General features: G+C 39.7%; 1 protein-coding gene across 1 annotated transcript; it reads right to left on the minus strand.

Moving 5' to 3' along the window:
- Nucleotides 1-457: 457 nt before the first annotated feature.
- On the minus strand, nt 458-22,066 carry MOSPD1 (motile sperm domain containing 1). Its single transcript, XM_030849088.2, has 6 exons — nt 21,927-22,066; nt 10,494-10,748; nt 10,307-10,382; nt 8,611-8,828; nt 4,113-4,274; nt 458-2,024 (listed from the first exon to the last, which is right to left on the minus strand). The coding sequence occupies exons 2-6, from the start codon at nt 10,645-10,647 to the stop codon at nt 1,993-1,995; spliced, it is 642 nt and encodes a 213-aa protein (XP_030704948.1). The 5' UTR covers nt 10,648-10,748; nt 21,927-22,066; the 3' UTR covers nt 458-1,992.
- Between the last annotated feature and the right edge of the window lie 1,879 nt (nt 22,067-23,945).

Consider the following 23,945-nt stretch of genomic DNA (forward strand, 5'->3'; position numbering starts at 1 on the left):
AAGATCCCACATGCCGCGGAGCGGCTGCGCCCGTGAGCCATGGCTGCTGAGCCTGCGCGTCCGGAGCCTGTGCTCCGCAACGGGAGAGGCCACAGCAGTGAGAGGCCCGCGTACCGCAAAAAAAAAAAAAAAAAAAAAAAGTGGTCACTTGTAAGGAGCTGTGTGGACAGGGAACGGGGTGAACAGGGATGGTGAGGAGAGATTTTTCACTGTATACCTTTTTACAGTTTTTGATTTTTGAAGCACGTAACTGTTACCTATTCAAAAACTGTAAAAACAAATTAACTCCTTTGGTAAATTTAAAAACTTAAGACATTTTAGCTCACATATTTCACTTCTTATTTTTGCTTATTTAACTCACAGGAATAGGAGACAGCTTTGGGAAATAGGAGACTTTGAGTTCCTCAGAGATATACCGAAACAAAATGTGTCAATCGTTGTGAAACTTAGGTCTCCATTTTCTTTTATTTTTTTAAAGTAATTTCTGTTCTTTACAATGTGTTATCACATGCACACACACATGTGCGTGCACCTGCACACGCACACACGCACACACACGTGCGCACGCACACACACACGCGTGCACACACACACACGCGACTTGAGATAGACAGAGAAAGAAGGATAACCTTCAAACACAAGGGATTTTTTTACAAAGTTCAAAATAGATTACATTTATGTGCTTTTTAGTCATTACACAACATACAGACATGATTCATTTAATGATTTATGCTCCCCAAATGGTTAAACAAGGAGGATTTTCTATGAAAGAGTATACGTAAAAGCTTTTACTTTAGAAGCAAAGTACTGTTTCCTGCAAAACCCAACCTCAGGCATACATCTCGTGTTTACATATATTCCTTAAGAATACTACAGTAGCAGTGCATAAGTTCATTCTGTAAAAAGATCTGGAAGATGATTTTCAAGAGACTCAATGCATTGTGCTCTCAGATAAAAATCCTAAGTCAAAAGATCAGATACTATAACAATAACAGTTAAAACTGCATATATATGTTAGAGATCAGAAGAGGCTATAAAGAAATGTACATAGTTGTGCTTTGGGGACTTTTTTTGGTAAAGTTGTTTTAATAATAAATACAAACTTAAAAAATGTCTCAGTGACTGATAAAAAATAGACACAGATATTCAGGAGTTTTTGTACTTGGCTTAGAGTTTAAAGGTGAAAAATCATCTCCACATAAAACACCTGGCATTGGTAGTCCCCACCTGGGCCAGTAGCTTACAGTCAGGCAAAGGGCTGGGGAGAAAAGATAAAGTGATTTTTCCTCCTATTAACATAAAGCATTATGCCTACCTTCCTTCAGAATTCTTAGACCAAACAGAATGGTCACCCTGCTTCTTGGTGGCTGGACCACAACCTATCCTGTAGTTCACCAGATGAATTAAATATGTCCTGTCTTCTGTGAGACCCTAAGATAAACATGATCCCTCAGTACTTTATGCTTTTTCATTTTTTTACCTTCTACACATTAACTGTAAAACTCTTATTTTTAGAAACACCATGGCGCCTGTATATAATGATAGAGGACAAGGCATAATTTATATAGTAACATTGATGTTCGTAGCTAGGAAATAAATGTAATTTCATTTTCAGGCTGGTCAGTTTGCTCTTTTAGGCCTTTAACTTTGAAGGATACATGACCTCAACAATCAAAGTGAATTAGAAAAAAGATGAGAAAATAACAAATGTCTTAATTAAAGTCTTTTGCACGGTCGGCTTAGATATAAAAAGAATTTCTTCAAAAAATTTCCTAAGTGTCACTCAGAAGCTTCCTTGCTGTCTGTAACATAATGTGCTGGAGTCCTTGGAATAAAATTATAGAGTAATTTAAAATATATATTATACATTTGCAATGATTGTAAATCAATCAATAGTTTGTAGCATGTTAATGGGGTGAAATAAAGATAAAAGGCAGTCCACATTCATATTTTCAAGATAAATCTACTTCAGAAGTCAAGTGAATTCCTTGCTCATGTTCTAAGTATAGCCATCGTGATAAGACCTGAAAGAAAAAATTGGAGAACAGTTAAGGACATGCATTTTACAAAATCTTCCATTCAATAAATAATTGTTTACACCTCAATGAGCAAATAAAACACAGCACATAGGCAGGCACTCTACCAAGAACTCAAAATCAACTTGAATTTAGCTGATACTATACAGAAGAAATCCAATTTACAGCAATAGGCAGTCATTGGATAGATTTAATGCCATCACTAATGTCTGGCCGTAGCTAATTTTTTAACCATCAAATATATCTCTCGTTTTATCCAGTCACGACAACTATAATAATAGCAGACATGGCATTTTAAAGTGTCAGTAAAGCCTGCTAATTTCATCAACAAAAACAATGCAAGCCTGTTTGTATCCCAGAGCCCTAGGGCCACAAAGAGACAGAAGCATAGTATTTCTGCTTAGCCTGTTCCTTTTGAAGAGACTCCATACATAAAACCATAAAAAAATTTAATAATATAAGAATATCCTCAGTCCTAAATGAGTGGTTTTTAAAAAGTGAGTGATAAAGTACAGAGAAGGAAAATAATCACATAGGACTGGAGCAGTCAGAGAAGATGCCCCAAAAGGTCAAGCTAAAGTAAGCCTAAAAGATGGACAGGAAAGATATAGAACAGTATGATGGGCAGGCACTTCAGGTGAGCGAATGGCAAGAGCAAGGGCATGGAGGTAGGACCGGGGCTACAGATGAGCTTTGTGGGGATCAATAAATAATCTAACGCACTCTAATCAAGAAGTTACATAGGGAAGCAGCTAGACAAGAGTAACTCAGAGAGGACTCAGAGTGTGGAGTCTTCAATGCCGAACTATGGAGTTATACTTCATTCTACGGATTATGGGGAATCACTGAAGGTTGTTGAGTAGGGAGTGGTGGTGGTGAAATCAACACAGGATGGAAATCAACCTGACAGTAATGTGATGGATGATTTGTGGGGGGGAGATAATGGGGGTAAAGGGCAGGAATAGGAATAGGAGGGACACAGACAGAAGTCGGAGACAACTTAGAAGACAATTTGGAAATTTTATAAAAGGGAGCACACCAAGGAATTCTGAGAGAGAATACTGAAAAGAGTTGGCACCTCAGAAGAGGTGAGAGGAGACGATGAGGAGAGTCATTCATCACCAGAACCCTAATCCTTGACACATGGTAGGTACTGAATGAATGTTTGTTCATTTGAACTAATTAACTATAAGGTTTCAAGCCAGGATGACTGAAAGAATGATTCAACAGGAAACAAGGGAACTGGTTTAAAGAGAAAGGGTCACAACATTAAACAAGGCTTCCCTGTTCATCTTTATCACTGTATGCGCTTTGTATGTTTCCCTAGGATCAATTCCTAGAAGTAAAAATGCTGTATCATGGAATGTATGCATTTTACATTTTATACATGTTTTATACCACTGTAAATCAGCAAAAGGAAAATAACTGAAAAATACAATATTAGGTACTAGATAAACAAGCTGAAAAGAACTAAATGTGAGCCAACAATTAAATCTTAAAATGCACTTTATCTCAACGTGCTTTTGAAGCAATCTGTTTTTCTTAAAAAAAAAAAATCAAGCCACCACCATCATCCTACACACACATAAAGACCGCCACTACCACCTCCAGGCCATAAAAACTGCCTACACAGGGAGGGACAGAATAGGGGTGGGGCAATGGGAAGTACAAACTATTGGGTGTAAGATAGGCTCAAGGATGTATCGTACAACACAGGGAATAGAGCCAATATTTTGTAATAACTGTAAATGGAAAGTAACCTTTAAAAACTGTATTAAAATTTTAAATAACTTTTTTAAAAAGAGAATCAACTGTAATCAGTACACCTCAGGCAAGCCATTTAGAGATTCTGGGCCTTGATTCAGGTTAGGAATCCTTGGCTTACTGAAGTTTAATGTGAGTGTTTCCATAATTCTCATGTTTTTACAAATGTATTTTGCAGGTATTTAGGACACAGTTTAGTCCAGAAGAGATTTTTTGAAGAAAGAATGGAATAAATAAAAGAACAATGTATTATTCTTTTCAAGAAAATAAATTGCCAACACATATGCCCCAATGCACCTTTAAAACACTTACCTAAGATATAAGCAGCCACTAATTTTTGATTGACACTTAAGTGGAGGTAGAGAGGCACCAGCGATTCCACATCACCCAGCGTGGGAAGCATCAGAGCTGCAATACACACCACTCCCAGGAAGACAGTTAGTAAACTAGGTCCTGAGGAGACAGTTCTGTTTTCTGTAAAAAGATAAAAACCCCTAAGCTCGCTTCTATTTATTTATTTATTTTTTTTTTTTTTTTTTGCGGTACACGGGCCTCTCACTGTTGTGGCCTCGCCCGTTGTGGAGCACAGGCTCCGGACGCGCAGGCTCAGCGGCCATGGCTCACGGGCCCAGCCGCTCCGCGGCATGTGGGATCTTCCCAGATCCGGGCACGAACCCGTGTCCCCTGCATTGGCAGGCGAACTCTCAACCTCTGCGCCACCAGGGAAGCCCCCTGAGCTTGCTTCTAAAAACAACTTAAGACAAAAGTTCATTCACACGGACTGGCCACCACTCACCAGGATTCTGGTTTTGCCTAACTTCTCTGATTCTTTCCCCATCATTCCCATTTCGTGGGGCCTGATCTGTTGGACTTATCTGGAAGCCCATTACAGGATGGAATGTGAGGTAGTGAGTTCCTACTGAAGAGAACAGTGGTCATCATCCTTTCCCCACTACCCCACCGGAATTCGTAGAAAGTGTTCAAGCATGTATTATCTGTGCAGAGAATGGGCTAAAAATAGATAGAAATTGAAGTTCTGGCATTTTCTTCCCATACCCCCAATGCACTGCTTGTGTGTACTCCATTTTGGAGCCCACTGCAGTAGAGCTCCACTACCTTCTGGGAGTATCTTTGGTAGGTCTCGAGACAGGTTTGGTCCTAATACCTGCAGCATCCTGCTATCATTTTTGAAGGTGTTAAGGCGGCAAAACGTTCTACTTTAATGTTATTAAAGCTGCCTATGAAAATTCTTGCCCTCCACTCTACCCCCATTTATAGCATAGAAGTAAGAAAGCAGCAGAAACAATGTCAGGCAAATATTATTCTAAATGAAATAAATCCATCACAGAAGGACAAATACTGCATGATTCCGTTTATATGAGGAATCTAAAATAGTCAAAGTCATAGAATCAGAGAGCAGAATGGTGGTTGCCAAGGGCTGGGTTGCTAATCAATGGGCATAAAAATCTCAATTATACAAGATGAATAAGTTCTAGAGATCAGCTGTACGGCATTGTGCCTATAGTTACCAATATTATATTGTACACAAACATTTGTTAAAAGAGCAGATATCTTGTTGTATTCTTACCGCAATAAAATAAAATTTAAAAATATTTATTATTGGCCTGCTATTCTACAGTTCTGGTTGTATGTGTACAATATTCATACCCATATTTTTAAGAAACCCACCAGCATTTTCTGTCTTACGGCTTTTCCCACTACCCTTCCTTTCATTAAAAGGAATAGCCAACAGCAACACAATCTTTGTGTTTTATTAATGAAATAATGCTGTTCATTTTATTATTAGATGCAGCTTTTCTAAATTATTAATACCATAGCTGTTGTGTGAAGTTTAATTGAGCCTCACCAAAGACAGATAGGTGAAAACAAATTCAAATTTTATAGTGATTATTGCTTGAGATGAAACAATAGCATAAATGCCTAAAAACAAGTCTATCTTTTGCTAACGAATGTAGTACTTTATATTTATATTTGTTGCAAAGGTAAGTTTTCAAGGAAAATATTTATCACGACTACACTGTTCAATGCAAACCCACAGTAAAGATTATTTCAAGGAATTTTTACTATTTAGAGAAATTCCAAAAACATTCACATAAATGCTTGACATTTTTCAAAGTGGAAAGTTTTTCTGATACTACAGGGTTGTAAAAATTTTAGAGATATAGAAAACATAAAGGTTCCTCTGTAATCCCATCCTCCTAGAGATAACACTGTTAACAGCTTGGTATAGATCCTTTCAGATTTTATAAATGCCCATATAAACATGTAAAATGATTTTTTTACTTAAATGAGACCATACTATACATACTGTTCTATAACTTTTTTTCTCTCACTTGGAATATATATTTGAACCTCTTTCTATGTCCATATATAACTATCTACCATTCTATCAAATCCTTGTAAATGTCTGCCTGACATTCCATCTTATGAATATTCGTAATTTAATCAATCCCCTAAATGACTTTTAGGTCATTTTCAATTCTTTATTATTATAAACCATAATAAAGAACGTAGTTTTCTTAAGCCAGAGAGCACTGGCTCAAACCTGGCATAGACACAGCAGTTCATTAATAATGTAATTAAGACGAACCCTCTAAGATTCAGCTGAATCTTTTTAAAATAACTTTTTAATGACCTGGGCTTTGGTATTTTCTGAAAGTATGCTTTGTGGGTTTCTCTTCAATTTCTGTTAAATGAAAAAAAAGAATATATACATATATATTTTTTCTGTTAAAAAAAGAATATATATATAATTGTATTTATGCACATAGACGAGGTCTAGAAAGTAACATGGAACACATGTAAGCAGATCTGTCAAGTGTGTGGGATTATAGGTGCTGGTTACTTTTTTAAATTTGTTACTACTATATGTCTCTTTATATAATACATAACTTGAGAAGAAATTTCTCATTTGTACTGCCTTTCACCACATTTTAAAATCTAAATCTTTCACGATACAGCCGCCAACGATTTTTCCAGCTAAACTCACAGAGAGACCCTCACAATCTTGTGGTACCTGCGGGGAGCGGGGAGCTCTACTGTGTGCTGCCGCCCTTGCTCTAGACAGCAGCAGCCGTGGAAACCTTGTAAGACAAAGAAAACCAACCCAGCTGCCCCTACCAGCTGAGAAGTCCAGCCTTCCTAGTGAGGCCCGCGCACATATTTCCTGTGTAACTACTGTATGCCAGGCACTGTGCTGAACAAGTGATGAACTTGATGAACAAGACAAATAAGGTGTCTGCTTTCCTTGAGCTTCCTGACTAGGATGGCTTAGAGAGGTGTGTGGTGGTTTTTTTTTTTCCCCAAAACAGAGACCACCATGTGCTATGCCAATATCACCTATTCTATTCATCTACCTACTCCAATTTTACCATTAGAAGAATTCTCTAATGTACTTCAGATACAAAGGTTCGTTATAAAAATAAAATAATAAAATGCTCAATTAATACACATTTGTATTTTAGGATGATTTTCGCTTGAATTCTAACAATTTAAAAATAAAAGAATATATATATATATATATATATATATGAAACAGTAAACTTTTAACCCTTATTATTCTTCGGCATTAAATCAGTCTGTTAAATACCAAAATGATCTGTAACGACCACTTTACTTTAAATTATAAAATTAACACCCAAAACCAAATGCTCAAATGGCCTTTCTTGTTCTACAGGAGGCATTTTAAAAGAGGAATCTTGCATTTCATATCTATTTATAAGTCAACTTCACAGTATTGATTGGACATCAAAGTGACATTTGACAGAGATTCTCTTTCAGCTTCGAAACATGAAAAACTGGTCCTGTCGGTTAATAATAGTTGCTGAGAAGAAAACAATCTACTAGTTACTACCTAGTTCCTAGTCTTGGTATCACCAGAGAATCTGGGCACTCCTTGCACGGAATGAGAAGACACTTGGCTCCAGTAAATCAAAGGGGCATTACTCCCTGTCTTGTCGAGATAAACGTTCTAAGATGAACAAACTGATAGGGATCTATGAATTAATGTAATGACAACTAGATGGTTTTTAATCCCTCATATATAATGTTGCAATTTCAAGGACAGCTGTTATCACATTCATATATCACGGCCAAAAAGTTTCCATGCTTTTCTATGGAAAATTTTATCTTCCTCCCCTTATAATAGGGTTGGAGGGAGATAATGAGAAGTTCAGAGGGAGGCGGAATGACGTCCAAGAGTTGACTATGAGGATCGTGTCGATGTTGAAAGAATATATCATAACACTCCTCAATATCTAAGCTGGAAGGAAATGAGGAATGGAGAGGGATTCAATTAATAGCCCACAGGGGATATTATAATCTACTTAGTTTAATTAACTTCAACTTTAATGAGATTTTTTTTTCAAAATAATATGAACAGTGCACCAAACTTGGCCTATTGCCAAACACAATCTCTCTCCTTCTTCGAATTAATTAAATGAGAAAGGATATAGGAAAGTCACAGAAACAAAAGTATAGAATTGCCAAATTGTGCTAGCATTATAAAGCACAGGGCCTGCAGTCTCAGGTTTTATAGATTGAAAAGGCTCTGGCAACGACTGCCCTCTCCTTATAACCTCATCTAGCGGGAGCTCTTCTCTCCGCTGAAAGGCCAGCTCTAGGCCTCTTGTTCGATTCTGGGTACCTGATCTCTTCATTCACTTTCGAAGTAGTCGACTAGGTTTAGAGCGGCAGGTTATTGTTCTAGTAATTATTCTTTGCTCCCTGATTCTCTTAAAGTAAGAAATGTGTAAGACCTCAAAAGGGCTTTAAAAACAATCCAGACTACCTGGTTGAAACGACTGCTCAAAAAATAAACTTTCAGTTAAATGTTCCTTTATTCTTTTTTCCTCTTCTTCCTTTTGTTGTTCTTTTGCCGACGGGAGAAGAGTAGCCACGACCTCTTTCCTTCCTAAAGCCTTCCTCTGGCTTTGCTCGGAAACTTGGAGACGGAATTTGTCTATTACACCATAGTGACAGGATCGAACATCTCTATGACGAATCACACTGGAAACATTAAAAAAGAACAAATGCTGTTTAGGTTTCTGGGGGCCTGTCAAGCAGAATTCAGCAAGAAATTTCATACATATTAACTGACTATAACCAAATACTCAAATACAGAAATTTGCTAGTGATACTTTAAAAAAAATCACAGTACAACCCAAAAAGAAATGGGTAATTCTGAAATATTTGATGAATAAGAGTCATCTTCAGAATAATAAGTAAAGAAAAGTAAAAGAATGATAGGTAAAGAAAAGAATGATAGGTAAAGAAAATTCCTTTTAGCAATGACATTCTTTTCCTGGCTATCTGTGTACAGCAATATTCAGTAAACAGGATATGTGAAATTGTTTCTTCCCCACAAAAGTCTCATAAATTCCTATTGCCACTTATTTATTGTTCAAGTAACAAAATAACGAACCTCTCCCTACACTTAAAATTGAAGTCCATGCACAAAGGCAAAAATAAGCAATTGAATAAGTAGGTAACACAGTAAGACCAATGCAACAGAAGGCTTACAATGCATTTCTGTATTTCTCTGAAAAGAGTATATAAAGTACTATAAATTCTATGCAAGTTATCTGCAGTGCCATTTATTTTACTTCATTCTTAATAGAGAACACAGAACAACTGAGTCAAAGATAAAACATTGATTAGGCAAGAGACTATATTTCTTTGCAATAGTCCGTGCTTATTACGTACTGAACGAAAATCAAAAGAAATGTGCAAAAACACGTCCTCAAAGATACATCATTTTATGGCTCTGAGATGATGAAAATGTATGCAAGAGAAAAGACTTCTGCTTCTCATTCTCAACGGAAGATTTAAACAAATACAGTTTACTTGGTAGCTTAAATTAAGGGCTGGTCATTGGATCCATCTGGTCACCACTAGTTCTAAAGTGAAAATTAAATATGAACAGCTTGAACAAACAATCATTTATCTGACACTCTAAGATGAAGTTATCTGGAAGAGCTCAGATAACCTCTTACAGATGAGTAGTTATACACTCGCTTCCTGTTTGTATAGACTAACTTTCAGTTTTATTAGCTGAATCATTTCAGATGAATTTATATGACCATTGTTCTGAGAGCATAGTATTATTAGTTCCACAAATGACACTATAACAGCAAGATGTTCCAAAGAGGGCTAAATTCCCTCTTATAGCTAGAGAAATTTAAAGGAATAAGTTAGAACTTTGCCTCCATAAATCTCCCTGCTATGAATAAAAGCACAATGAGGAAGTGTTCGTGGAAATATTAACACACACATCAGCTCCAACATAATGAATTATTATTTGGCCAACCTGTTTAGACTTTCTTAGAAACTTCTTAAAAAGTATGTTGCGGGACAAACTCTCAGCAAAAATTCAAAATATAATGAAGGCCTATGCGGGAGCAGCTTCAAGAAAAGATCTTTTCCAAGTTAAACACATAAATATTAACACACTGAAAACATGTTACCAGGAAGTGGTTGTGACTTACATATCCACACAACACTGAGGCTTTACTGCACCTGCAGCGTCAGCGACAACATACTTATTTGGAGTAGTACACAAAACTGAAAGAAAAAGTCACAATGGCCATTAGTGTTTTTTAAAAAATTAGTTTCTACAAGTCAAAAATTAGTAGGGAGTAGTTAAAATCCAGAAAATACACCTAGGAGACTCACCTTTGAACTTTAAGGCAAACTCATAGGGATTATACAGCGTCAACACTTGCTTATGTGTTGACTGGTCATCTGCATAAAATAGCAGCTCTGTGGGAAACACAAAGACAGGAAGATTTCCTTCCACTAACTCTGGCTGCCTTTTTTGTTGATGCATTGGCACTGAATCCCCCTTGCTGCGGCTTCAGTTTTTACAGTCTCAAATCTATTTGGGGCTTTTCTTAAAATCAGTTAAAAACTCCAAAGCATTTTGGCAATCTGGAAAGAGAAGAGAAAAAGCAAACTGAGTGATACCTGTAATCATGAGCCAGCTCTGACTAGCATGGTTAGCATGCATTATAACAGTCCCCAAATCATTTAAACATGCCTTTTGACTCTTCCGCTTGGCTTACTTATACAGCTTCTACCAAACTATGCAAAGAAACTTACACTTGCTCCTTTCACATTCAGGATATCAACCTATGATAAAGAAGGCTTCCTACTTAAAATTAATCACCCTCAAAAAGGTGAGATCAAAAGGATGTCACTCATTTAAAACCTCAGATTAAAAAAAAACGTTTTGTCACAACTGATTTTATGTGAGCCAATCAGAATTCTTAAAGATGAAAAAAATAAATAAAACAAAGTAAGCTTCCATGATTTACAAAGGAAAAACACGAGACTCACTTTTTAAACATTTATTTCAACAATGCTTTAGTTAGTGCCTTCTGGCAGCATGGGTGGAAGAGTTCTCTTAATCGTTTTTTCTACCAAAACCCAAGACAAGGAAAAATGTCTTGAAAAGAAGACGCATATCCAAACTTGCTAAGCAGTCCTTGGAGTTTTCCATGAAAATTCAAAGTCAGTAAGCAGGCCTCGGCATGCAAGTGGCACGGTGCCTCCCCTCCTACATCAAGTACACAGACTTCATGAGAGCTATTTTCTTCCAACTTCAGAGACCTTTTTGGATTCCTTCTGGGGTTGTTGAATATGTTCCAGAGAGTTGTAGCCTGTGTGATAAGTAATGTTTCTGTATTTGTCTCCTAATCTAATTTTGATCAACAACATTCTTATTTAGCTAGCGCCCTAAATGTGGCTTTTTAAAATAAAATGAGAAAGCTAAAACATACAGTCACAGAAAATGTCTGATTTTCACCCTGTAGATCACACCTATAAAATACAGTAGGCCAAAATCCATTTAATACTTTGCACTCAGGTTCTCATACACTCAGAGAGAAATATAACGAATGATTACATAGTTTGGTTGTTTTTTATTATTATTATTGTGTTATGACTGCTTTGCAATGTTGTGTTAGTTTCTGCTGGACCATTGTTTGGGTTTTTTTTGTTTGTTTGTTTTGTTTTCTTTGCGGTTCGCGGGCCTCTCACTGCTGTGGCCTTCCCCGTTGCAGAGCACAGGCTCCGGACGCGCAGGCTCAGCGGCCATGGCTCATGGGCCCAGCCGCTCCGCGGCATGTGGGATCTTCCCGGACCGGGGCATGAACCCGTGTCCCCTGCCTCGGCAGGTGGACTCTCAATCACTGCGCCACCAGGGAAGCCCCATCGTTTGGTTTTTACCAGCTATCAGGGCTCAGATTCTGATTGAGGCCTTGCCCACTTTTATCAAATAGGATACTGTATAATCATGTATGCAAATTTTTATTCTTTTCTCTCAGCTGAACATTATAGGCCAGGAACTATGTCAAGAGCTGCACAGAGATACAAAAATGAATAATGCACAGGCCCTGCCCTCCAGAAACTCTGCCCTCCAGAAACTCTGCCCTCCAGAAACTCAAGTATAATTGAGGAGACAAAATAAATATTTAAGCTACCTTTATTATAATGCATACCGTTGTATATAAAGCGCTAGGGAATTAGAAGACTGCATGAATAATTCTACCTGGAAGAGAGGCCAGGAGACAACATTTGGGGTGGCCCTTAAAGAAAAGAAGGATACGAGCTTCTGTGTTGGGGGAAGTAGGGAGGGAGGGCATTGAGACCTGGGGATCAGCATAAGGGAAGACACAGGAATGTGAAGGTAAGGGAGAACCTTGGTAAGCTCATCATCCACAGGCTGCCCCAGGTTCCACTTTCTCTTTGTATACTTTATAGCATGCATGTAGCCCATAACAGTGTTAGGTTGTTTTTTGTTTTTTAGGTTTTTATGACTAAGCTGAAAGCACCTATAGACATATTTATTAGTAATAATATTTTATATTTGTTTAATTCACAACAGATTACAAATTCTTTATTAATTACATATACTGAATGAACTGATCTATGTAAAGCCTTTAGCATTTGTTATAGGCAAGGCGCTGTTCTAAGTATTTGTTGTCATTACTAAATTAGGAAGAGACCAAGGTAGATAAAAAAATGCCAACAGGCCTCTCCTAGTCCAGTATTCTTTCCACTATACCAAACTAACTGGCCATTTCAATAAAATAAAACTAAGGTTATTCTAAAAAGCATATGGTTAAACCATTTTAATTCTGAGTTTTTATTTGCCATGAATTTCTTCTCTTTCCTAAGAGCCATACATATTTCTATTTGGATAATGTCCTCTCAGAAGTTTGGCATGTTATTTTTTTCAATAGAAAATGATAAGCTCTACAATTACTTTCTTAGTAAGCTTGGCTGCCAGGAATAGAACATCCAAATTTGGCATCACTAAATAATATTCAACATCTTATTCTAAAACTCAGTTAGAGTGAGAATTTAGCTTATGATAAAAGGTGACATCTCAGGCTTCCCTGGTGGCACAGTGGTTAAAAATCCGCCTGCCAATACAGGGGACACGGGTTTGATCCCTGGTCCGGGAAGATCCCACACGCCGCGGAGCAGCTAAGCCCGTGCTCCACAACTACTGAGCCTGCGCTCTAGACCCCGTGAGCCACAACTACTGAGCCCACGTGCCGCAACTACTGAAGCCCGCGCACCTAGAGCCCGTGCTCCGCAACGAGAGAAGCCACTGCAATGAGAAGCCCACGCACTGCACCGACGAGTAGCCCCCGCTCGCCACAACTAGAGAAAGCTCGTGCGCAGCAACGAAGACCCAACGCAGCCAAATATAAATTTTAAAAAGATTTTTTTTAAAAAGGTGGTATCTCTAATTCATGGAAGATAGTTCAGTCAATAAATGTTGATAAAACCAGGTATCCATCTAGAAACACAATTGAGTTTATCCCTCACTCCTTATAAAATTCCAGAATTTTATTATGGTAAATTCCAAATGGATCAAAGCTTTAAATGTATAAAAAAAACAAAAGCATAAAAGCACTAGAAATCATGGAAAATCTTTTTAATAATCTTAGGCTTTCTAACAACCAGGAACCAAAAACTATTAGTAAATTCAACTATATAAAAACTTTTAAAGTTCTGCATGGCAAAAAGTTTTATAAGTAAAGCCAAAAAAACATGTTCAATCATATCATAGGCAATGTCTAACTGCCCTACTATATATAGAGGACCTCCAAATCATTAAAAAAAGACAACTCAATATAAAAATGAGCAAACACTATAATATTTTATAGAAAAGGACATACAAATCGTTTTTAAACTTACAAAAGGATGTGTAAGCTCACTCACAAGAGAAATACAAACTAAAGCTATACTTGAAATACATGTTTTTACCTGTCAGATTGGCAAAAATCAAAAATTTGATAGTACATGGTGGGAGCAATCAGGCATGTTCTTACATTGCTGGCGGGGATATAAATATAAGTTGGTACAACCACTATACCTGCCAAAATTGAATGCACCTAACCCTCAGATCTAGACATTCTACTTCTAGGAATTTCTCAGGCATAAATATTCCCCTTGTGTGAAATCATATATGTGACAGGGCTTTTTTTTTTTTTTTTTTGCAGCACTGAGGATTAACAAAATAATTTACGTGAGGCACATAGAATGAAGCGTGGCATGCAGTAAGAGCTAGTTGTTGTCAATAGCAAAAGATTGGAAACGGCCCAACTGGCCATTAATAGGGGATTCATTAAGTAAAGTATGATATAGCCATTCGTTGGGATACCAGCTCTCTGTCAAGAAGAAAGAGGAAGCTCTTTGTGTGGTGTGGATATAGACTGATCTTCAAATGCAGTATTAAGTGAGAAAAGCAAGGTGCGATGCAGAGAGTAGGGTATGCTACCATTTGTGTAGAAAAGGAAGATAAAAGACTATGTAAACCTATTTTCTTGGGTATGGGTAAAATATCTTTGGAAGGACAGCCAGGGCTGCCCCTGGAAAGACAAACTGAATGGCTGGGGACAGGGGTGAGAGGGGAGTTTTCTCCTGATACCCTTTTAAATCTTTTGAGTTCTGAACCCCATGAAGACCTAATTCAAAACTAAAAAAAAAAAAAAAAAGTTGACTCAAACAACAACTCTACTAGAGGCTAATTTGAAAAGGGTCTCAGGGTTTTTTTTAACTTTTATTTTTATTTTATTTTTTTGGCTGTGCCACATGGCATGCAGGATCTTAGTTCCCTGACCAGGGGTCGAACCCATGCCCCCTGCAGTGGAAGCACAGAGTGTTAACCACTGGACCGCCAGGGAAGTTCCAAAAAGGTGCCAGTTTTGAAACATAAGAAGGAATTTAGAAACAATGTGTGAAAAATCTGTTGATTGCATTTTCCATTTATGATCTTTTAATAACATTGAAAACCTTAAACTATGTGTTAAATAGAATTATTTTTAATTATTTAAAATAATTTTATATGCAACAGAAACTCATTACAATGAGAAGAACCAAGATTTATTTAAGATGACTTGAAAACTTAGGAAAATGTAACACTTTCTTACAAAGGAGTATGAGATGGTTTATAAATCTAGCTGGGGAGTCAAAATTAAACACACAGAACAAGTGCTAAACTCTTGCTTCTAACCTCAGGAAGTTAGTTGGCATAGGTCAGAGTAGAAATTTTACTAGCTTTAAATGATGGCTTAGTAGAAATTCTTATTTTTGAATTTTGAAGCTTTCTCTTTATGAGTTGGATATTTTCCCATGAATTGTGAATAGGCTGTCTGTCCCCTAGTCACCATCTTAAAAGTGCTGAATCATTTTTGAGCAGTTTACTATCTCTTTTTGAATTTGTGTTCCCATTTCTCACTTATCTTGGCTACGATATAAATTGCCTCCCAAACTCCAACCAGAGGAGATTAGGGAGAAATTAGCACTAGGTCACCAGTGCAATATTACAGACTCTGCCAACAAACATGATGGAGCATGATACCTGCCTTTAATTGATGGTTTTCCGGAGACTAACACTTTCTCTTTGCTCTAGTCAATATTGCAAAATGATAGAGTGCAAAAATTCTGGGGAGAGATTATACACTAAGCTGGTAAAACCTCACTGTGAATCAGTTAATAAGGTTGCTTTCCAAAAGTCAAGCACACACAGAGTCAAAGGATGTCAGCTCCTAACCCTTCTTATTTTACCAACAAGGAAAACAGGCCCAGGATGGTTAAGGGTCTTACCCAAGGTTGCACAGGATATTGGTGGCAGAACTCTGGTCTCCAGAGTCGCACTTCCCTATACAATAATCATCTCCTCTGCGTCTCAGTTCAAAAACCCTGCTTCCCTAATGCTGATGGCAACACATGCCCTCATCTCTAGGAAATTCCCGCTTTTCCAGAAGAGAAGAGTTCTCAAAGGATGACCCAAAATTCAAGTCTTGATGCATGTGTTTCCTTTTCAGTTTTATCAAGAAAAAAAACTGAGAGACAATTTCACTTACTAAGTTGCGCACACTTTCTTTTCCTGATTGTGAAAGCAGAGCTATGGCTGTCAGTAACTATTCATTAGGGCGATAATAACCAAGGTTTATTTTATTCTTCCTCTCTGGACACCAAAATTTTACATATTCTTCAAAGCCTAGTACAAATGTCCCCTCTTTATGGCCTTCTGCTACTGCTCTGATCTACAAGCATTTCACTAATTTTATTACATTATTTTTTAATGTACTTACTGGATAGAGTGAATACATTGACATTTGTTTTGTGTGGACTAATTGTGACTCCCCAGATTTCAGTCATAATGCCGTATTGTTTTTCTGTGGGGTTTTTGTTTGTTTTGTTTTGTTTGTTTTGTTTTTTTGCATCCAAAGACTCAAGCTCAGCGTTAGGTACTTGGAAGATACTGAACTTAGCAGTTAACCTACAGGTATCCACTAATAAATATCTCCTGCATCAAGAAACATTCCCCTTCCCCATAGCTGAACACGCTTCATCCACAAAAGACAGGCAACCCATCCCAATTAGAGGAACAGTAACTCTATGGTGGCTGCTTGCCATGGGCTGCAGTAAGAGAACGGAGAGCATCGACACTCCCAGCTGCCTCTCCCCTCCTCCCTCCCTCCCATTTCCCTCTCTTCATCTCCACTGCCTCCCCGTGCCCAACTGGGCCAGCAGGGTTTAGAAATCTGAGGCTCTGACATACCCCTGACTTTACAGGGAGACAGAACCGCTGCGAGCTGGTGGTACAGGAGACTGCCTCATCCTTTTCCTCTGATCCCAAAGCACGGAAATGCAAACATGAATGAAATCTGAGCGAAAACCTTATGTGTGCACACCACCTTGTGACCAGTCTGCAAACTACTCTCCCACCAAAAAAAAAAAGCCTCAACACACTGAAATCCTCACCCACACTTTCCACCATCAGTCCAGAGAGACCAATACCCCAAGTGTGATTATTTTCTCTGTCTTCGTCACTTTGGATGGACCAGAGGAAGGGAAAGATAAGGCTCTGAGATAAACAGGGGAGTTTCGAGACCTTTTATCCCCAAAGATTCAAAACCTGGACTTAAAGAGCATAGAAACCCCTTGCAAACCATATAGTCATTTGCCCCCCACCCCCGCCCCGCCCTTATCTGGGGGAGAGGAGCCTGCAAGAAAAATGAAATAAGTGATCCTTGGGGATTCTTGTACCGAAGTAGTTCAAAGTTTGAAACAGTTAAGGATGATTTGAAGTACAGCCTCTCGCTGACACTAGGGACCCATCTGCTTGGCTACAGTGCACCAGCTACTTACTACCTGTGCCTGGCTCTTGTGTTTACTGATTAGGGCTCCCAGCTCCACCTTCAGGCCCAGCTCCCTTTTATCTGGGCACAGGGGCTATCTCTTTCCTCCATACTTGGTGCAGTCCTTGCCAATGGCCAACTGGATAGTAAACAGTGAAGAGCAATATGTTCTTTTGCTTTACTCTCACTGGTATTAAAACCTCTCTTTCCTTCCCATTTCATAAAGTCAGCTCTCCTCATCTCTGAGTTTCCAGTATCGTCTATTAGGCTTTTTAATGGCTGGTCTGTTCCTAAAATCGGCTCTTTCACAAGCGATGTTCTAATGTTCACGCTATATTTTTAAATGGTTCACTGCTCAATATTAGGCAATTTTGTTTTTATACAATTTCGAGGGGTTTTTGTATAATTTGATATCTTACTAATGAGATTGACTGCTACAAATGATATGTAGTGCTAGGCTATTACATATTTAAGATGTAAAACTTAAGCAGTGTACCTTTTAAGGTTTAAAAGAAATAAGGATGGGGCATCCCTGGCAGTCCAGTGGTTAGGGCTCTGAGCTTCTACAGCAGGGGACATGGGTTTAATACCTGGTTGGGGAACTAAGATCCCGCATGCCACGCAGCGTGACCAATAAATAAAGAAATAAAGAAATAAAAGAAATAAGGATGCACTCCAATAATGCCTTTTTTAAAACATTTCTTTCAAACTAGTTCTTTCCAACCCTTGTTTTATACTATCCCAATGTCTTCAGTTATTTCATGATGTATGTGCAATTCTCAAAATCTATATTAACTCATTATATGAAATACATATGTTGCTACATAGAGCACTCTCAGAAGTTATAGAATCACAAATTATTTCAACAAACATTTACTGAGCACTTATTATATACCAGGCACTGTGCTAAAGAATATGGAGAAAAGATGAAATCATGGTCTCAGCCCTCCAAAATGAGTCTAGCAGGAAAAACGGATATACATAGTAATTAGGATAAGATGTGACAAATGTTAAAATGCTGATAGATACAAAACGCTCTGGGAGCATAAAGAAAGTGACAGTCTGCCTTAAATAGGGGTTTGCAGTAGGAGTGGAGGGAGACGGGGGTGAATTCCAAGGAAGAGTATGTGTGGAGGCATGAAAGGGACTCTTAAAATGAGCTTTGGCATTGCTTATGGTTAAAAAATAGCACGTATAGGGGAGCGGCAAGAGAGAAGGCTGGAAAGGTAAGCTGGAGGCAGATGGTGAAAATCTTGTAAGCCAAGTTTGAGAGTGTTTCTCAAAATGTCGTACCAGACTAGCAGCAGCAGCTTCACCTGGAAACTTGCTAGAAATGCAGATTCTTGGGTTCCCCCCAGACCTACTGAATCAGAAATTCTGTGGTTGGGGCCCAGCCATCTGTGTTTTAATAAGCCCTGCAAATGATTCTGATGCACTCTATGCTTTGAGAAGCACTGCTGCAGGCCAAGGGAAACCTCGGAAGGATTTGAAGCAGGGAATTGACTGGATATGATCTGACGTAGGAAACTGGTTGCCATTGACTAGTCAAGCAAAGGGCCTGACCCCAAAGTAGTTACAGTAAAAAATAAATAAATATTGAATGAATGTGGCATGGAGAGATGAGGGCCTACACTAAGGCAGGAGGAATGGAGAGGAAACAGATTTCAGAGATGTTTTTCAGGTGTCTCAAGTTCAATCAGGTGACTAGGGTATATCCACACAAATGTATAACCAAAATGGTTTTTATATAAAAGCAAGCTATAATTTTGTCAACTGTATCAGCTACTAAGTGTTTTAAGAAGTGGTCCACACAGACCCTAGAAAAAAGGGGAGGTTAAGAGCAATTTCTATGTGTTGCCACAGTGTCAAGACCAAAGGGTGCCCTGGCTTGTACATGAATCTCTGGTCTGCTTGGCAGTTCTACGTCTCCCTTTATTAATAAACTGGTATTCATATTACATAGAAATCTCTTGTGAGTTTGGTTAGTATGGATCAATCCCTGAGACTGACTAATAGTTTCTAGATGTGCTGGCAAAATGTAATTTTGAACCCTGAAAAGCTGAAAACCAGATACTGGTTCTGGTGATCTAATCAAGGTACTGTCAAGGTGAGACCCGGCTAGAGCTGTCTTTTTATTCAAATTTCATCATTGATCACATAGCCCACTTAATTCAGGAAGAAGGTGGAATGAGTGAAAGAATCAGACTTTGTACTATGCCCTGAAGATCAAGAAAGTCAGATGGAACTGTTATTTATAATGTTTAGCGGAGGCAATCTTCAATTCCCTGATAGAGGAGAGACAGGTACAGGTCAACCTATACGGTTAATTTACCTAATAAGAATTTTGCAGAATGCAGTTCCTATTTCTATTAGGATTCTGGGTACTTCTTGTTACTTGCTGCATGTTCCTTTTAGTTGATACCAACATCTTGCCTTATTTGACCAGCTTATTTTATCCAAGAATAGTGCCCAATCAAAAACTGCACCACTTTATGGAATCTGAGAGCTATTAGGGGCTCTGGAGATTAAAACAAAACTTTCATATTACACATGAGGAAATGGAGGGCCTCAAAGAGTAAATCACTTAATCTATTTATTGTAGGGCAAGATTCTCCAGAATGCTACAAGGTGGCAAAACAAGATTCAGAACACTAATAATCTAAGTTTCAGACAAGATTTTAAATTATTTTCCGTCTTAAACTTTTTAAAATCAGAAAAAGAATAACAAATTACTTCATTGGGCTATTAGAGGACTGGGAAGCTTTTCTTGCAGTTTCTTGTTTTCTGCTTTTCAGAAATTGGACTTATATGTAAAAGGTCCATGAGAAAAAAAATTGAAAATAAAAAATTTAGGAAGAAAATGTGCATGAACAATTTAAGGGGAGAAACATGCATTATGTTATAAACTAGTTGTTCTATTTTCTATCTTTGCCTATAACATGGTAACTCGGTACTGAATATTGTCCATTACATTTAATTATATTCTATAAATAAAGGAAATCCAAATAAAGGGAATTCCAAATTTTCAAATATCCTGGTATTTGAGTAAACCTCTTATTTTGAGAGTTCTAGAAATGCTTCAGAATCTAGTTTAATCTCGAATCCTGTTTGGATATGTAGACGTGAACAACTTGAAAGGCACATTTGGCCCCGTTTCCTGTTTTCCAAACTTCCCACTGCTTTATAACCAAATATACGTGTAATCTAAAAGTTGGTGTCCACTCCCTATTTAATATCCTGTATATGATATTTTCTCGGCAGAGACTTCCCAGCACTTAGAGGAAACAAGTGGACAAGATTTTCACCATCAAGAATATATTAAATCCCATGTGCGCCCTGCCTGAAGAAGTAGATTTTCCCCTTTTTGTCTGGAATTCACATTAAGAACACAATGCATTCCAAAAGTACAGGACTGCTTTTTAGGCAAGATCCAAAGGACCCAATGTTTCAGGTTTCCGTCCTTCTCTTAGTTCCCTCAAAGGTAAAAAAAAAATCCGGGACCTTTTTCACTTAACATTTTCCCTCTCGCTCCCCTAAGTGAGGTCTTTTTGAGTCTACTGGGGCAGAAATGCTACTTCAATCCGGAGAGGACAGATGTCAGTTACTTTACCCAGAGGGGACACCACAGAGCACTGACGAAGGGCTGGAAGGCTGAGGAGGGAGTATCAAACGATCCATCCTAGGACTTCAGCTCCACCAGGCTGGGGCCCAGCCTTTCCAGCCCTCGTCCCCACACCGGCCGGCTCCATGTGAAACCGGTCATGTGAGCCTGTTTACAGCCCAGCAGCTGGTGCAACCATCAGGATCCGTGCGGAGGTCCAGGAAGGGGGAAGACACAGGCCACGTACCCCTTACATCCCCCGCCAATCATTTCAAGAAGGCGTTTGCTCTCACTCCCAGCCTTTCCACCCCGCTTTCATTGCCCTCCAGCCATCCCGGGACGCCTCGCTCCAGCCCCGCCGATTTCCTTCCAATTGCTCGCCGCGGGGACCGGCTGGACTGGAGGAAGGACGAGGACAGTGTCATCCCGAACAGGGATGTCGACCTCCCTCCCCCAGCCCTCCTCGAAACATCCGCCAAAGAGTTGTCCCTGGAGTCGCATCCCCGGGGCAACCGAACTCTGTCGGGCAGGCACCGGGAGGATCCAGAGCCAGCTGCCTCCGCCCGGGCAAAAGCGAAACACACACGCGCCAGCCCCATCCGGGGGCGGAGATCCGCGGGCGGCGGGGCAACTGACAGTCAGAGATGGGGCAGAAAGGACTCCATCTGCCTTCCCCCCACCTCCCACCCGCGTCCCGGCGCCACGGAGCCCGGCTGTCAGTCACAGAGCCAAGCTCGGGGTTTAGGTACAGCTCATTCTTTCCGCGGGGTCTCTTGGCAACGCAACTTCCACGTCTTCCCGAAGTCGGAGGAAGTGGGTGACGGGACGGTGGGGGACTCTCACCTCGGCAACACTGGTTCCTCGGAAAGCAGCTGCGACTGCTCCCTCCAGTCCTTTGTCAGCATCTCTAAGCTGCACTGCCTGCTGGGATACCGGAGGACTCAAATGCCACCTCTCTCCGCCCTGGAGGATGAGCTGCGGTTGCGGGGTGGGTGGGAAGAGGGAGAAGAGGTGGAGTCGGAGGCGGGGCCGGATCCGGGGGCGGGGCTTCCTTACTGCCACCTGGCCTCTGGATTTCTCCCTGCTGTCTCTGACCTGCCCCTCCTCTCCCTTCCTGCCGCCCCTTGAAGAGAAAGGGGACTCTTACAGAAGGCCATCTCTCATTGCATTTGTTAGGCAGTGACCCTTGACTCCTCCCTCGTCCTATTCCCCTACACACACACACACACACACACACACACACACACACACACACACACACACGCAGAATGAGGACAGTGGCTAGTTGATTCTGCCTCTGAGATGTCTTATTAACCCCCTCTTTCTCCACGCCATCCTCAGTGCTACAGGCTCTGTTTAGGCCCCATGATTTTTTGCTTGGACTCTTGCAGTAGCCTCCCGATTGGACTCTCTCCTTCCACTCTTGTCTTTGTCTAAACCATCTCCCAGACAGCAATCAGAGAGATTTAAGATGTATACGTGACAAGTTACTCTTCTGCTTAAAACCTTTCACTGTCTCAGCAGTATCTACAACCCCTTAGCATTTTATATGAGGTCCTCTGCAACCCTTTTCTGATAACCCAACACCTGAGCCCATCAACTGGCCATCCATGGAAGACAGTGGGGCCTGGGACAATTCAACCAGCGCTGGCTGCCCAAAATACTCCCCCTTGAGAGGAGGCCACACTGTCAGTAATGCTCATAGGCCCCTTGAGTATCATTAAAGAGAATTTTCAGAATTAAATTTTAATCATGTCCATTAAGGAGAGTAAGGTACAGCCACTCCAGGTCCCCTCCCCACAAGTATAAGGCCCAAAGAATTTCCCCCAGTTGTCCCACCTGAGCAATGGGCTGCCAGTAGATCTCCCATGGGCTCAGGCTTCGGATGCCTTTGCTCACAGATTCCCACAGTTTATAATGCCCTTCTGTCTTTCAAGGCCCAGTAGAAATGTCACTACCTCCGGTAAACCCTCCAGGATCGTCCATGAGAACCATTAACTCCTGCACCACCATCACAGAATGTTACTTTTTCTGCTTTGCAATTCTTCCTGACTTAGGTAATCACTAGTCATGTATATGTCTTCCTTTCTCTCCTGCCTAGGCTAAGAATTTCTCAAAACCCACCCATAGCTGGCAGCAGAATGCCTGATTCAGAAGAGACATACAATTGGATGAAATGAATGAAATCCTTCAACTTCACTGCATCTGAAGCCCTAAGTAGGCCCAGAAAGAATGCTAGGCAAAACCTCATATAATCACCACCTTCCCTTCACTAGGACATCTCCGTCTTGACCCAGCCACATGAAACACAAAGTGGTTAGTCAGCAGAGCATTGCAAAAGGACCAAAGCTTGTACTTCCCTTGCAAGTCAGACTGGTTTGTGGTACGATATGTGGTTGTGGAAGATATTGCTGGTATAGTTCACATGACAATCCAGTGTAGAAAGATTTCACGGTGCCATAGAAAATAACTGAGTTTCCAAATGCAGTTGTATCTCCTGCTTTTGGGAAGCTTCAGACTTCTATTTGCTTCAGGCTGCCCTTGGGCTCCATCCACATCCCTTCAGACCTTGTAAACTGTGTTATAAGGTATCCTTTTACAAAAGTAGGCGTCTTGCTTTGTGTTGTTCCCGCACCATTTAATGCATATTGTTTGCTCTCCAATTACATTACAAGATACACTCTGGCGCAGTTTCCTCATCCATAAAATGGGGACAAGAATCCTTGTCCTACCCAGTTTACTGGGCTGTTAGGAGGTTCTGATGTAGTAATATTTATAGTATATGTGAAAATGTAACTGTAGGATGCTTTTCCAGTGTAAGGTCTGTTTTATTATTACGTTTTTAAAACCTTTACACTCTAC

The sequence above is a fragment of the Globicephala melas genome, chromosome X, assembly GCF_963455315.2.
Source record: "Globicephala melas chromosome X, mGloMel1.2, whole genome shotgun sequence".
NCBI lineage: Eukaryota > Metazoa > Chordata > Mammalia > Artiodactyla > Delphinidae > Globicephala > Globicephala melas.

Bases quoted from the DNA above. Each gene is read 5' to 3' on its own strand.
- MOSPD1 (XM_030849088.2), bottom strand. From the start codon at position 10,647: ATGCATCAACAAAAAAGGCAGCCAGAGTTAGTGGAAGGAAATCTTCCT. The intron at 4,275-8,610 runs GTAGTCTGGATT...ATCTTTTTACAG, and splicing joins TGAGCAGTCGTTTCAACCAG to AAAACAGAACTGTCTCCTCA. The intron at 2,025-4,112 runs GTAAGTGTTTTA...TTTTTCTTTCAG, and splicing joins AGTGGCTGCTTATATCTTAG to GTCTTATCACGATGGCTATA.